Source organism: Trachurus japonicus, chromosome 17 (genome assembly GCF_045865225.1).
Source record: "Trachurus japonicus isolate A0001 chromosome 17, Traja_1.0".
NCBI lineage: Eukaryota > Metazoa > Chordata > Actinopteri > Carangiformes > Carangidae > Trachurus > Trachurus japonicus.
Genome location: NC_140923.1, coordinates 30,565,748 through 30,582,590, shown reverse-complemented (window position 1 = coordinate 30,582,590; position 16,843 = coordinate 30,565,748). Strand labels below are relative to the sequence as shown.

The 16,843-nt window shown below is 44.2% G+C and overlaps 1 protein-coding gene across 4 annotated transcripts; it reads left to right on the top strand.

Moving 5' to 3' along the window:
* The first annotated feature begins 6,623 nt into the window (after window positions 1–6,623).
* sall2 (spalt-like transcription factor 2) lies at window positions 6,624–16,635 on the top strand. Of its 4 annotated transcripts, none has more exons than XM_085804978.1 (4): window positions 6,624–7,256; window positions 9,058–9,204; window positions 10,999–14,852; window positions 15,221–16,635. In XM_085804978.1, exons 2-4 carry the CDS (start codon window positions 9,129–9,131, stop codon window positions 15,512–15,514), a joined length of 4,224 nt encoding a protein of 1,407 aa, XP_085661104.1. In that variant the 5' UTR covers window positions 6,624–7,256; window positions 9,058–9,128; the 3' UTR covers window positions 15,515–16,635. The 4 variants fall into 4 exon arrangements, with proteins under 4 accessions (XP_085661104.1, XP_085661107.1, XP_085661106.1 ...); XM_085804980.1 differs by lacking the exon at window positions 6,624–7,256 and adding an exon at window positions 8,052–8,070; XM_085804979.1 differs by lacking the exon at window positions 6,624–7,256 and adding an exon at window positions 8,440–8,806.
* Window positions 16,636–16,843: the final 208 nt, after the last annotated feature.

Sequence of the window (16,843 nt, the reverse complement as noted above, 5' to 3'; positions counted from 1 at the left end):
TAAAGCGAGTTTGTACAGAGGAGGGAGAGGGAGGGGAAAAAAACACATGTGAAATCCAATTAATTGGGACTGTCCATTCCCTTAATTGGAAAAACGTTGATGCACCAAGAATTGGAAGATGGATTAAAGAGATGGCATCAAACATGACATTGGAAAAGATAACGTACATTATTAAACAGAAACATCATGTTTTTGATGACATCTGGAGATCTTTTATAAGTTTTTTAAGACATGATGTTAATGTTGGTAATTTGCTTCAGCAGGAGGAGGCTCTGAGGGAGTAGAATGTGTGATATAACGTCCTGAAACACCCTTGAAATTCATCATATAACTGTTATCAGTATTTGTCTACTTTTATTTATCTATTTATTTATTATTATTATTATTATTTTGCCTTCCTTTTTGCTTTATTTTAATGTTTTACTTATTTAGCAAGAGGAGGAGGGGAAGGGAGGGAGAATATGGAGAAAAAGTTTGCTCTGTTTCTTGCTTGTAAGAATGTCTTGTTTGATTTGCTGTAAACTGCAAACAAAAACTAATAAACACATGCTTAAAAGTTGAAAAACTATTGGGAAGGGATTCAAAAAGAATTATTTTCTATATTAAACATTGATTGACCTCTGACCCCACAATTTTATATTATAGGAGCACTCCCTAAGGGAAGATGGGGAAAAAAAAGAAGCGGTATCTATTACATGTCCTATTATTAATAGCTAGGAAGATGATAACTGTCTTGTGGTTAAAACCGCTCCCTCCTGCTATACCCCAGTGGCAGGAGAGAGTGAAAAAGGTATATGTGAGAAGATAACAGCACACCTTCATCTTAAGATGGACATTTTCACAACAAGATGGGGCCCTGTAAGCAAATCTTCAATCTACCAATGTGAAACATTGTCAATCTATGCTATCTCAGAACTGTAAAAGTTGTGATTTAGAAGAATGTCAGAAACAGTCCAGTGAGCCTAAGTTGTTTGCCAAACTGTTATTTGTTTGACTGTTCAGTTTATACATTTCATAAATAACCTTTTTCATATGTACGTATGTAACAGAAAGAAAAATCTGATGTAAACTAAAAGATATGTGTTAATACATATGAACGTCAATAAATACTTGGTTCAAAAAAAATAAAAATCCAATCAACAGAAATTAGGTCTGACGGCACCCTGACAAACTGTCACCAGCCATGTTGTGGCTCTAAATGACAGATGAGTTACATACTGTTATTACATGTCAGAAGCACTAAGGCCCAGACAGAGTACAAGACACAGCAAGTAATGAGCTGTTGGCAAGTGGGAAGTCCCTGTTTCACTCCAACTGTGCACTCAGACCAGTAATCCTGTCTACTGGGCTTTTGCCTACTGTGCTCTATGAATAGAGTACTTAACAATGTGACCACCATTACTAGGAAATGTGCAGAAGGACAAAAATAACACCTCAAGACCTAACATGAGGAAGCACATCACCATAACAAACTAATGTCTACAAATGACATAATGTTTAATCAGGGCCTATTTAAAACACAAACTGAACTAAACCAGAGTGTTGTGAGATAATTTGATTCAATTAGGCCAAATAATTTACTGGGAAAACATTGGCATACAGTGCGTGGCTATTTAGAAAATAAAAGAAAATATTGGTGTAAATGTAAAGTAATACTGACCCTGGGCAGGTGTTAACTTGACTCACACCCAGGCTGGTGTGGTAGAAGGATCAGGAGATCATCCTTGACAGCTTCTTGGCCTAATTTGCTCTCCACGTGCTCGGCTTTAACATGTATTAACAACATTTTACAAAATGTTTATCGCAACTGAAATGTTTCATTATTTGAACTAACTGAGAAAACAAAAGTGATGCATCTTACCTGTCGGTGCCCTGGCGTTACAGCCCGTGACCGTGACTGGACAGGTTGTGTGGTCACTGTGTTGACTGTGTAGGCTAATCCCCAACAGGTTCACCTCCCCCCTAGGGATTGCTTCAGAAATGGCAGTGGACTCACAGAGGTCATGTGACACTGAGAGAGCAGGTGGGTAGTGGGGAAAATTATTAGGTAAACTAGTTTTGTTATTTTTTACACAAAAGGCTTGTTTTAGTTATTTCTAGTCAATTTTTGCTCAAATTTTTAAACATAAAAATAAAATTAACATAAGAAAGTCTATACACATTATATGGGACATGGAAAAAGATTATGGTAAATGGTCTTGCACTTATATAGCGCTTTTCTAGTCACTTGGACCACTCAAAGCGCTTTACAATGTAATGGTCGCATTCACCCTTTCACACACATTCATACAGCACTGTTCGCAGACAGGCAATGGGAACTAATCATTCACACACAATCATACATCCGATGATACATCGGAGGGCAAGTGTGGGTTCAGTGTCTTGCCCAAGGACACTCCGACATGCGGACTAGGGGAGCCGGGAATCGAACCACCGGCCTTCCGGTTAGTGGACGACCCGCTCTACCTCCTGAGCCACAGCTGATATCACGCACATGAGCAGTGGTTCACTATGCTTTGCTTGAAAACTGATGAACTTAACATGTTCAATATAGGTGGCAGGATATTTCCATAGCATTTCAAATATAACCACAAAATCGTCCTCAGGCTGATTCTGTCAACATAAATAATGGAATCCTACAGGTGGAGGCAGGTGTGGAGAGCTGTAAGCTATGTGCTGAGGGGGTGGGGTGGTGGTTAACTAGATTTACATACACTAGAGGAACATTTTCTTCTGCTGTGGGGTTTAATGTATCATTTACTCATACACACCAGTCTGCAGTTTCATATGCTTATGGTTCATGGGTGAGTTCACTCGCTTAAAAAGTTACAAGGTAATGTTTCCATAACAACGGATGTGACAGTAGGAGGAAAGTGAGGAGTTGAAATTATCCTTAGAGTGCCAGCCTGATAATTAGTTATTCATTGCCTAATACTATTTTATTGGTTACACCTAATTTAAAAAAAATGGAGTCACAATAGCCTATCTAATCCAAATTGATTAATTCAACTTTAAAGGTTAAAATCTTCAATGATTATTGAAACTGCCATGCAAGCAGCTCTGTGGTCTCCACTGAAGCACTACTTAGCTAAATGCTAACATACTCACAATGCTGACGGTAAAACAGAGATAATGTTTGCCATATCACCATACGTCACCATGTTAGCATGCGAGCATGTGCCAATTAACACGTTTACACAAAGTACAACTGAGGCTAATGGGGATATTTTTGCATTTGACCAGATGATGGTTGAAGGATCTTTTACAGAGAGGATTGTTTTAACTGGAACCAGATTGCAGTGTGGGGTGTGGGGTCCATCAGGCAGCACATGGGCTCTCTGGCTCCTGATGTTTGGAGGCTGTCTCGTAGTTTTTCAGCTGGCGTGAAGGCCCCCGTGGAACAGCTCATTAAGAGAATGAAGGCAGCACCCTCCAGTCACAAAAAAGTACCACAGCTTCAGCTTCAAGGCTGGTGATCTGGCTCCAGTTAAAAGACTTGTGGGGTATGTTGAGTGGATGGTGGCACAGAACAACGTAAATACAAATACAAGTGAGTCAGGCAAGAAGAGTGTCTCAATGAGGTGTTTGAAGAGATTTGCAAGTGAAGAGAGGAAGACCTTGCGATGAGCATTGGGAGGATAAAAAGCAGCAACACTAATCTTTTATTTCATGTGTTCATTTAAATTAACATTTCAAAACTCTTTTATTGGCACTTTTGCACTTTTCCCCCCACAAGAAATCCAGTGTTCCCAGATGACCTATCTTGGAGATCCCTCAACTCATCCTTTGGTGCCATCTTTACATTTATTGGTGGTTTGTGTAGGCTATAACGTCTCACCAACTATCAGGTGAATTACCGTGAATATTGTTTGGTACAAACATTCATGTCTTGTTCAGGGATTTTTCTTCTAGTAGGCTAACATGATCAGTTTAAAATTTCTACTTTGTCAGTAAGCTCCTTTAGTTTAGTGGGCGCTACCACTGAGGTTGATTTTGACTTCTATGGCCTTTGCAGGTGATATCATGTCTGTGGACAGAAATTGTTATTGCACCAGCATCACAACTGTAAACGGTTTCACAAAATTTTCCAGGTGATAGCTCAGATCAAATTGAAGGTTGAGTTGGTATTGAGCACGCATAATTTACCAATAACTTTACCATTCACTTTGATCACTTAACTCTCATTAAACTCTTTTTTTGTCTGTTCTTATTAGGAGAGACGTAAAAAGAACACAGTGAAAACATTTCCTTGCTGCGCGACACCTCCACAAAACCCGATGAAGCTCAAAGCGTTCTAGGACAGGCTAACCGACACTTCCCAGACAGCAGCTGCCTTACACTTAAGTTAATAAGTAATTTAAGATAGGAGCTGCATCGAAGAGAAAGTTTTTCATCTCTCACGCTCGCTGAATTATCTTTTCCTCATATACTGCCTGACTCCTTTGAATCTTTGAATTACGTCACAAACCAGACGTTTCAGTTCTTAGATAAGATCTCACAAAGTAGGAAAAATGAAGTCAGGTGAAGAATGCTCTGTGGAAAAAATGAGAGCACATCCAATCTAATCTAGAGCAGCTTTTCAAGTCCTATCAGCTGTTTTAATCAGCACTGTTATGCAGCTGACTCCAGTCCAGTAACCAGATGAATCCAAGTCCAGCATGTTAAAGTCCTAAGACCAGAGCTTCTGAGTCATGGACCAAACATTTGAACTGCCGTTTTCAAAGTGTGACAATGATGCTGCATGTGTTTCTGTGGAGCATCAAACCTTGCAGCATGCCATGTGTCACAGAATAATGAGCACCAAATAATTCATATTCAGGTACAGTGTAGAACCATTACACTTTGAAATCACACATGGCATTACAAACGTATAAAAACTCAAACTGGAGCAAAGCTGGCTGTTTTTTCTCTCAAGAGGCTCAGGACCTTTGACATCTGCAGTGAAAGGCTGCTCATGTTTTATCAGTCAGTGGTGGCCAGTGAAGTGTTTAATGCTGCAGCCTGCTGGAGCAGCAGCATGTCTGAGTTGAACACAAGGAGACTGGACAAACTTGTTAAAAAAAAAGGCCGGGACTGTGACTGGCAGGAGTCTGGACTCACTTAGGACTGTTGCTGAGTCACACATGCAGGACATCTCAACCACCATCTCCACAACATTGTGGCAGGACGGTGAAGCAGCTATACAGCAGCAACAAGAGGTTCAGGAGCTCCTCTGACTGTAGCAGCTCAACCAAAGGAAGTGGGTCACCTGACTATCAATATAAGTTTATTACCACTATCTGTTACTGTTGTGTTTTTGCTTATCAATCAATCAATCAATCAAATTTTATTTATATAGCAGCTTTCAAAGCAAATAAATGCCGTTCAAAGTGCTTTACATTTTGATTGAAAAAGTATATAGCCTACTGTATAAAAGAGGTGAAACAAAAATAACATAGAGACTAATGCACGAAGATTAAAAACAACAATAAAAAAATAAAAAATAACAACTTTTAACAACAACATATAAATAAATAAAATGCAGGATAAAAATATAGGACAAAATATATACAAAAAACACTCAAAAGAAGAAAAAAAACAGTAAGAGAGAAAAAGTAACAAAATAGAAGAATGTAAAACTGTAAAATAGAATAAAATCACTATGAGACTATAACATAAAGGCCAGATTAAAGAGATGGGTTTTTAGCCTACGTTTGAGAGTGTCAATGTTTGTTTGATCCTCCGGCAGGCTGTTCCACAGCTTTGGGGCATAACCTGTTTTACGTAAAAACATGTAGGCCTACATCATATAGGCCTACTTGTTGTGTATTTAGTGTCGTCCTGCAACAAGCCTCTAATCTTTGTCTCTGAGAGACACCTAGTGGTGTTCCTGATGTAAGACATAAACCCATGATCTCAGTGACATGGCTGTGAGTTGATGAGAGGACTTCACATTAAGATCAAGTTGATAAAAAATGCCAAGCTGGAAAGTTGGCCCAGCAACGCTCAGTAACAAGACTGTCCTGTCACAGCACCGTCATTAGCTGACAAAGAGACACTGTGCTCCTGTCACGCTGTAAAACGCTGTTGACCTTCTACACTGCACAATACTGCTCTTACACGCTGACACATACGGGCTATTTTAGCAGCCTCTTACAGCAGTCCTGCAGAGGGAGAACCGGCTGAATTATCCTGATTAAACTTGTCTTCAGCAGACATTAACCTGTCATCACAGGGGGAGGACTATGTCACCATACAGTACAGCCTGAGTTAAGAGAATGAATAAAATATCAATAATGTAGCTACTTTAAAAATCTTGAAGGGGGATAATTTACCCTGTAATAATGTGATACTGACCTGGAGGCAAACATTTAATATTACATCATTTCATCAAGAGGTAACTGTAATATTACTATTTACTATTTACCCAAGACACCATACTGAACTACTATTAGCTTAATTTACTTCCATTGTTTCAGTGTATTGTCTTTGAATAACTAAAATCTGATTGTGAAGAGGAAGTTTATGCCTGTGTTAGAGTGTGAAGCCACTAAAAAAAAATTTTTTTTTTCTACTTTTTTATTTATTTATTTAATTTCAAATATATACATAGCCTAATAATGGGTTTCTCTACGATCGTCCTGACTTGTGCAAATCTAATGTGTATCACCGTCAGACTGATTGAGCCCAGCATCAGAGGTGTGTGCTCCCGGGCCTGCACTCCTGTGTGAGATGCACATTGAGAGCCAATGTGGAGGTAACTGTGGTCACCGTTTCCCAGAGGACCGTCTGGCGGCGAGGGCCATTAATTATAACCGACAGAGAGACAGACAGCTAGCCCGCTAACCAGACAGACAGACAGACAGACAGTACCGCAGAGAGCGCAGACAGGCCGGACAGGAGCAGGCCCGACAAATACAAAGAGAGGAGGAAGAGCAGCACGCACGGCCAAGAAAAATAATCCTCCCCCTGTAGCGGCCACTGCTCCGTGCACCGCCCCTGCTGCTCCCGCTGCCACTGGACTATGAGTAAATACATTGAGCCATAATAACCCTTTGTCATAAGAGAAAGAAACGCGTTTTTGCGACGGAGATAAATAATTGAAAAAAATGCGGCTGTCCGACTGCGCATCCCTGGGAGTGAATAGGGAAATGCTGCGCCAGTGTCCCGGCTGAGAGACGGAGCCGATCTCACCCAACATAAGCTCTGAGCCTTTTTCCATCCCCTTGTCATTATACAATAGACTACCGCTTCCAAAAATCATCGATTCAAACATGGTAAGTTGTTTTTATGTTGTATTTATCCGGGCTGTGTCGGCGACGAGCGGCCTGTGGGGGAAATGCACATCCGGGACTGTATTTTTCGGAGAAGTCATAATATTTTATGAATCATAACTTGTTATGATGTGGGAGCGCGCGTGGCGTGCAACAGGTCGCCGTACAGTAGCGGGAACGCGCATCGCTCGGCCGTATTTTGCGCTTGTTTCCAAACATTGGTGTAACAGACGTGCGGCTGGTCGTATACGCGATCATATTGGCAAGATGGCACGAAAAACACGAATGCGTTGTTGGCACAATAGAGTTGCGGTTGGAAAAAAGCAACGATACTCTCGGTTGGACTATTTGATAACTATTTGACTTATCACTTCAATTTCGTCGACAGATTATGATTTATTACGCGATAACGAGTATATTTAACGATTTTATTTTTGATCCGTTGATAATATTCTGCAATCACGGCTTGGTTTACAAAGACAATAGTCTACAGGCCCGACACAGAATTAACATGAGACGGTGTTAAACTGTTACAGTAAATTAAATGAATTGGATTCCCACTGTCCGACAATGGAGGGCCTGGTCTAAATAATTCAGACTCTCACCATCACCTGGCTTCTCTTCTGTACAGTAAACCTAAATGATCCAGACTTTGTGTTTATGTATTTTTCTTATTTTGTCCAAGCTGCAGAGACAGAGAGGAGGTGCTGAGGTGTTTGAGGGGGTGTCACATGGTGAAAAATGATTTTTTTTTTTTTTTTTTTTTTCCCCCTCCTCACTCCGGCTGTGTCTTTCTTTCACTACCTCTCTCCACGTGGTAAGCAGTCGGGATGAGAGTGAAAAGGGAGCATTGTGCCTCCAGTCAGTGGCCTTATGTGTTGGAGAGGCTCTGAGAGGGTGATGTTCACTCAGCTGTGCCCCCTCAACGCCATTGTTGCAAATTCCACCTCATTTCAGTCGCTGTTTACTGAGCTCAGGCTGCTGAAGCCTGTTCATCCTGAAACCCCGCACACACACCTTGATTAGACCTGAAGGTGTGTGTGTGTGTGTGTGTGTGTGTGTGTGTGTGTGTGTGTGTGTGTGTGTGTGTGTGTGTGTGTGTGTGTGTGTGTGTGTGTCCATGTGCGAGATGGTAGCCTGTGACATAATATGTCTAGCAGAACGCATTTAACCTGAGCGTTCACCTGTGCGCGCTGTGTCTCAGTTACGCACAGACGGATTCCCTCCGGTGAGGTTTAGGTTGAGGTTTTACGGCTTCGTATTAGCAGTCGAAAGTCGGAGCGAAGGCCATTATGTGAAGAAACGAAGCGTCAGTGTATGAGGGTTTACTAAAGACAGGCAGTGGACTCTTGGCTCAAAAGAAGGGGTGTTCACTCGCCATTTGAATGCAAAGTAGTGGATGAACAAGTGAACTGTGTGTGTGTGTGTGTGTGTGTGTGTGTGTGTGTGTGTGTGTGTGTGTGTGTGTGTGTGTGTGTGTGTGTGTGTGTGTGTGTGTGTGTGTGTGTGTGTGTGTGTGTGTGTGTGTGTAAAGAAGAGAAGGAGGGCCAGCGGTGAGTTTTGAGAAAAGGGAAACTTGTTGAGAGAAACTGTCACACAAGCCTCTTTGGCACTTCAGTGCTGTTTTTCTTTTCTCTGCTCCACAATGCCACCAACATGGACCCACTTTATTGGGACTAATCCACACGGAGCATTCAGTTTCACTTTTTTTTCTCCTTTCTTTTTTTGGGGGGGAGATGATATTCACGTTTTCTTCATTCTTTCTTTTCCCCGTGAAGTAATTTAGACACTTACCTTTTTTCAGTGTGCAGGGAGACAGAGTAAAACTTTCGTGTTGGCCAATGCGCCCCTGCGTCGGTCCCGTCCTGCAGAAGCATGTCCCGTCGGAAACAGAAACGACCCCAGCAGCTTATGAGCCTGACCCTCGGTGCCTGTCGGATACTTGAGCATGGTGAGAAATAGACTGTGTTATTAGAGTGTTGCTTATGCAGTAAGTTGGCATTCACATTTGATGGAAAATTCAGCCCTCAAATAGTCACTCATCCTCAGTATTCAGTGTTTGTGTCAGTTGATACTTTAAAGTGTTGGTATATCTTCTACTATGCTGTGCTAATACTGCACTTCAACTAATGCTTTAACCTTTTTCACCTCAGACGACTTGTCCAGACGTCTATGGGAAATAGTGGTTCAGCCTAATAATTTAATGGGAATCATCATTTAGAAATTGACTGTACCAGATTCATCAAACAGTTAAGTTTAATTTGTATTTGAATGGGAGTCTATATTTAGGTGCAGGCACAGACACTAAGGCCTGTTGGAATTACTGGCCTGCACAGTCTTTAATTCATTCTCCGTGGTTGCAGCCATTAGCAGCTTTCTTTGCCCTGTAAAAACCCAACTGTCTTCACTCCTCCTCACTGCCAGGTTCAAAGACACGGACCACCCAGAATCTGGGGACATACAGTAAAATCCACAGAGAAATATCTGTGGAAAAAAGAGCACATAGGGGATTTGAAAATGTTTGCTAAGAGCAAAAAGGATGAGCATGAGAAGGTCAAGTTAAAGGAAACTTTGAGGCACTGAATAAGGTGTTCTAACCGCAATAGCATTAGACCCTATTGTCCGCTTTCAGCTTTGTTGCCGGGCACTGAGGCATGAACATACCCACGAAGAAGTGTGTATGTGACCGTGCGCGCGTGTGTGTGTGTATTTGTGTCTGTCAGTCCACTCCAGTTACGGGACTAGAGCTCACAATGTGTCATAAAACTGTAGCTTTCACACACACAGCTGTAAGTTCTGTATGTGTTTGCGTGTGCATGAGAGATCTTGTGCATACAACGTGGCTCTGTGTTGTGTATTGACAGCTATACTGTGTGCATGTGCTTTCACTTCTGTGCCTCTCTGCTTTCCTGAGTTAACTTAGCTGGGTGATGGCCTGTGAGTCATCATGTCTGTCTGCAGGCCTGTTTGTTTTCTTTGCACGCCACCTCTCTTCCTCTGCCTGGCCCTAAACATATCAGGAATGTGACCCCGGGAGCGTGGAAGGTCAAGTCTACCGGCCAATCAGGCTCCTAGTACAGTGTCCAGTACCCAAGCAGGCCTTAACATTTAGCACCTCATTGGGTTTACTGGGGGATGGGCTCCTGAGGAGATGAAAGAAAGACAGATTGAATGGAGGAAGAAAGGGAGAGAGGGATGGAAGACTGTTTTAGTATGAGTGTGTGGATGTGGCTTCTATTTTATTTGGGTGGGGGGTGGGGTAAAGTCTTGTCTTGCATCTCTCCATTGTCTTGTGCATGTTGCCCTAGAAACAAGGTAGGCTCCATTAAGGGTAAGCAGTATATTTTTTTGCAGACCAGTCAAATCTGTGTGTGTGTATGCGCAAGCATGTGTTCCTTCATGCATCACCGTGTGTGCGTATTTGTGTGTGGCGACAGTGGAGAGGAGGCCACAGTTGATGAGGATGGACAGGACAAAAGGGGAAAGAAAGCAGTGGAGAATGATAAGAAGGTGGAAATTCAACAGAGGGGTTAAAAGTCACCTTAATGCTTCCATTTCCTAGACAGCAAGGAGTCAGCAAATGAAAGACTGCTCCTCTCACTGCCAGATTTGTTTGTGGTGTTTGTGGAAATTCATAGTTTAAAATTGTTGATGGCAAAAATATATATATTTTAAAAAGTACAGATTTGTTTGTCATCATAAATGCTGAAATTACATTTAGATTTTCTCCTTTCAATTTCTCTAGATGAACCTTCGGCAGTGAAGTCGCAGTCCCTCCCATTTATTCCGGATTCTCCCTTGTGTTCTCCATCTTCTTCTCCTCAAAGCTCCCAGCTGTTCCTTGCTCTCAGTTCATCCCTCAAAGGGTGTCCAGCCCCGTCTCTGCCCCCTGAGGGTCCAGTATTACCTTACTCACCGAGCCAGCCTTCACAGCAGGCCCTCAAAGACCCACCGCCCTCCCTCCCACCTGACTGCCATTCCTCCTCTCTGTCTTCCCAAACTCAACATCCACCCGTGCACCAACCGTCTGATTGCAGCCCCACGTCTTCTGAAGGTTCCCTCGTCCACCCTTCCCGAAGTGCACACATGGCTTCTCCCAAGTTGGGGCTGTCAGCCACCACCACCACCTCATCTTCTTCATCATCATCCTCTGCCTCCCTATGTCCTCCACCTCACCCTGGAAGCCCTAGCCGTGTGCCCGAGGGCCCCCCGAGCCCCGTCACTCCCACTCCCAGCCCTGGAGTGACATCTGCCTCGGCTGCACCGTCCAGGGCCCAGCTGAGCATCGCTCTGATCCTGGAGGAGCTGCGGGTGCTGCAGCAAAGGCAGATCCACCAGATGCAGATTACAGAGGAGATCTGTAGGCAGGTGCTACGCCTTGGTGGAGCCTCGTACACCATAGACACACCCTCCCAGCATCTCCTCCCCCCCCTGCCTCAGCTTTGCTTGGAAGGCAGCAAAGGGGCAGCCAGCCCAACTAACCAGCCAACTCCATCTCAGCCTTCCACCTCTGTTGCTCCTCTCCTGGCATGTTTCTCCTCCCTGCTTCCCTCTCATGCCAACAAACCCACAAAGGCGAGCACTTCCTCATCTCAAATCCTGCAGCCCCACAAGCCCCAGGCAGAAGGGACAGGAGGGACGTCAGGGACTCATGGCTATCTGGGAATGAGCTCTCAGTCCTCAGCTCCATCCACCACTTCTTCTGCTACCATCTCCATGGCTTCCTCCAACTATCCTCTAGCCCTGTCTTTAGCTCTGCCCAACCGCTATCTTCACGAAAAATCTCCAAATACCACTTCAGTGACCGGACACAGTGGCCTGTCTTTTCTAAACTCATCCCTCTCCACATCAGTATCTATTGTCCCAAACTCCCAACATGCTTTGCAGTCTGTCTCTGGGGGAGACTCCTCCCCTTTATCCAGCTCCTCCAACGCTGGCCGTCTCCAACATGGCTGCCGCTTTTGTGGGAAAATGTTCAGCAGTGACTCTGCCCTGCAGATACATCTGCGCTCACACACAGGGGAACGGCCCTACCAGTGTCCGGTGTGCCTCAGCCGCTTCACCACGCGGGGCAACCTCAAGGTGCACTTCCTACGCCATCGTGAGCAAAACCCAGAGCTCTCACTTTCACTCCTGCCACCTTCTCTGTTTGGGGTAGCGTTAGGGGTCAGTGGGGGAGCAGATATGGGACAGACCATGAGCAGTGGTAGCAGTAGCAGCGGTGTCAGTATGATTCAGAAAAAGCGAAAAAGTAGGCCTGATGATGAAACGTGTGGAGATAATTTGGAGGCCGGTGGTACCAGCACTAGCTTTTCTTTGGGTACCTCTGGAGGATCTGCCCCTTCCACCCTGCCCCTGCCCCCTACTGTGGATCTGGCATTGATTTCCCACTCTATCCTGCAGCTGAATAGGGCTGCAGCTGTAGCCGCTGCGGCCTCTATCGCCTCAGGCTCATCCCACTCATCTGCCACATCCTCAGCCACCACCTCTTCTCTGGCCTCCTCCCTCCTCTCGAACCCTTCTTTGTCTTCGTCCTCCACCCTCACGGGATTATTCAAGGGTGCCAAGCAGCAGCACTTTGATGAGAACACACCCCCTCATGCCCCAATGCTTTCTTCTGCGGCTTACTCCCAGTTAGCCCACCTGCCTAAGTTCCTTTTCCCATCTGTCTCCACTTCTTCCTCTACCCCTGCAGCACACTCATCCCTCTACAACCATCCAGCCTTGGGTTTGCTACGCACCCCTCTACCCTCTACTGCGGGCTCCCTCCAACTTGCCTCTTCAAGCCACTCTCAGCTCTCCTTCCCATTTTCCTCCTTTCCCAAAGCCCTAGGTCCAACCACCAGCACTCCGTCCTCCCTGGCATCCTCCACTCCCACATCTGAAACCTCCAAGCTGCAGAGGCTGGTGGAGAAGCTGGAGAAGGCTCCTTCCAGCTCCTCTTCTACATGGACGTCTTCCTCCTCTTCCACCTCCATGCTGGAGATGTTATCTAGCAGTACCACTACCTCTTCAGCAAGTTCAGCCAACAGTCGTTTCACAAATGCCAGCACTTCTACCACCTATGTCATGGCGTCCCCACCATCTTCTACTCTTACCACTTCTGTTTCAAACTTCACCCAGGAGATGGTCGCTGCCCTCGGCATGGGCGCCAATGGAGCAGGTGTCATGGCTGGAGGGATGCTACCATCAGTAAACATCACAGGTCCAGCAGCTAACCTAGCAACCAATCAGTGTGGGGTGTGTTTACGGGTGCTGAGCTGCCCCAGAGCGCTGCGTCTGCACCAGGCTACACACCTTGGAGAACGTCCTTTCCCATGTAAGATATGTGGACGATCCTTCTCCACCAAAGGTAGCCTGCGGTCACATCTGGCCACTCATCATGCCCGACCACCAAATGCACGTGTCCAGAACTCTTGTCCACTCTGCCAGCGCAAGTTCACCAACGCTCTAGTGCTTCAGCACCACATCCGTATGCACCTTGGTGGACAGTTGCCACCAGATGGCACAGAGGACTCTGCACACGACTTGTCCACTGAAACTAATACAAAACCTTTGTCGCAGTCTCAGTCCCAGTCCTCTGACCCAAACATTGCCTCTAGTAGAGCAAGTTCTGTAGCCAGCCACTCCAAGAGCCCACAGTTTCAAACTCCAGCAGCTGGCTCAGTCCCTGTCTCTGGCAGTATGAAATCTGCTGATTTCACAAAAACTCCCAGCAAGTCTGCATCCTGCAGCCCAGACCCAATCCCCCCCTCTGACCTTAGTCCTGATCCCTTCATGAATCCCACCACACAAACTCCACCACCCGGCAGTGCTGACCCTCCTGTCCTTTGTGTCAGTGCCCCATTGCCAGCCTCTCAGCAGACAGATCAAAGTTCCCCAACTGGAGAAGACAAACAGGTTGATCAAGCCACTGCTGATGTCCATCCTTCTAAATCCACCCCCTCACCACTTTCTTCCACTGTTACCAAAACCACAGTGTCACCTACTGCCATGGTACCACTGGAATCTGGAGAGGATGAAGCATCTATCTCGTGTGATGCTTTCCTTGGCCCCAGTGCAAACCTGGAGGACTCACAAAGCACACCTGCCCTTGGTACCCCCTTTGCTTACACCTGTCCCAGTACCTCCTCCAACCCCAGCTTGAGTCAAGATGCTAATATTAATGCAACAACAACCTTGGAATCAGACTCAGTCTCCCCAAGGCCCCAGTCCCCAGAACCCATGGAAGAAGACAAAGATCAGTCTCCTCCACCAACAACACCAAAGGAAGACCCAGCAACTGTGCCTGATGAAGATCCCAAAATGATGAACACTTTGGAGACGGCAGAATCTACTGGCGTTGATGTAAGGGCTGCATCACAGAGAGCTGCCAGTTTCACAAGGGAGACACGTCAGAGCTTCCATTTTGGTTCCTATCGGAGGGAAGAGCGGGCAGAAGGTGTCAAGATTAGCGGATTAGCTCCAAGTGAAACACTGGATGCCTCTGTCCCCATCAACCTTGCCCCTACCCTGCCGTCTCCGTTGTCTCGTCCTGAGAAGAAGACCTATTGCTGTGCTGAGTGTGGAAAAGAGTATGCCAGTCGTAGTGGACTGAAGGTGAGGTTATTATCCATTGATAAGATGTATAGATATATTAACAGTACTTTTTTCAGGAGGTTGAGCCAATATTAAAGAGGTTTATTAACACATTCTTTTTTATATATATGAATTTGAGGCTAATAAATCATAATAATGGGCATTTTCATCATGAAACATTAAGAAGACGCAGACTGTGTTGACATATATGCCCCATAAATAAAAATGATAGATGCTGTTTTCAGTTGGCAGATGAAACTGCCCATGAATATTACACTACATTACCTTGGCATGTTTGATAGTTTTACCTCTACTAACTCTTACCTAATAATAGATATGATCAGGATGGAGATTGCATCTAGAATTAATCTCACTCTGTTCACCCTCAGGGTCACATGAAACACCACGGTGTTGTATCGAAAACATCACGTCCACCAGCCCGGAGTAGCCGTTCCTCTGCTGATCAGCTTCCTTCTTCCACATCTATGACTTCCTTGAACATTCCTGCCACCAGGAGCTCGACCGGTTTCTGGAACCAGTACCAAGCCTTCCTCAACACCAGTAATGAGCCAAATGATGACCCAGCTGCTGGACCCCAAGAGGAGAATGAGTCAGAACCTGCTCAGTCTCTGTCAGATCCAAGAGTTTCTGAAGCCGGGGAGGAGTCCGGTGAAGGGTCATAACTCAAGTCAACGTGATTGGCTGGATTCTTTTTTGGTGTTTTCAATCAATGTTTACCTTTTGGTGAAACTGTATGAACTTTTGCGTAGTACTGCTTCCTTAACACATTTCAAGTAGCCTGTCAGTTTGATAGTCAGAGTAATTATGTTTGTATGTGAAAGTTGTGAGTCAATCAGCTTGGTCTTGTGTTTAAAAAAAGAGACAGCTATTGTACAAATACAAATGAAAATATTCATGAAGTAACAAAGTGAGTCCATTAATTCCTGGATTTGTTAAAAAAAAAAAAAAAAAGGGACACTGCCTTTGGCTGAGGTCCGTAATAGTTGGAAGCACAGTCTAACATAAAGAATCTATGTTTGGATATGGAGAAAGAGTATTCCTGTTGTATCAATGTTTCATACCAGTCATGGGCCTAACAATTCACAGTATCTGTTTGTACTTGCCACCAGGTCCAGGTGGGTACAGTTTACTACATTTGAACATTTCTGATCATTATTAGTGAGTCAACAGAACGTATTAAAAGAATAGTTTTAATTGATTTTATGTCATTGTGTAAGTGTTTTGGTACTCTTGTTGTGCCATGTACCAAATCTGATCCAAATGGCACCAAAGGAGGCTCAAGCTAACCAAAAGAAAATTTCTTTGCAAATAGTACGACCTTGGTCCATTTCATAACTAAAGGATTCTCTCCTTCAAGTGCAGAGTGAACTGATAAAAAGGAAGAAATAGGTGAACACAACAAAATTGGGCAATCAAGGCCATCGATATGAATGTTTTTTTTCTGTGGGGAATAGTAAGTCTTTTGTCCCCCATTATGTGATCCAGAAAAACTACTTACTCGTCATTGTGGTTTATTTTTCACTATATTGTCCTGTCAAACCAGAAGCACAATTGCAGTGTTTGTGAGCCCAGTGAGGACATGGTCTTTTGTGTGACCTTTGACCTTCAGCTTTGTGAATATTATGATTGTTGTTTGGTCCAAATGTATTATCTGTAACACTATTTTCAGTTACTAAAGTTACTAAAACTCTTAAGTTACTATATATATATCAGAAGTCTATGTCTGTTTGTTGTAAGCTATACGTTCAATATATCTGCATTAAAAAACAATTTGGAAAGAAAACCCCCTTCATCTTGTTGAAGAGAATTTTTACTCAAAAGTGTCATAACTTGTGCTCTGGCTTTTCTTTCACCATGAACACAGCTTGCAAGAATGCTTGTAGACACTTGAGTCTTGTCCAAACTGGACCGATGTCATTGATCGCTCCCAAGACAATCTGATCTCTCTTCTGTTGTTGTCACATCGACCAAGAGGAGGAGGCCAACTGTCT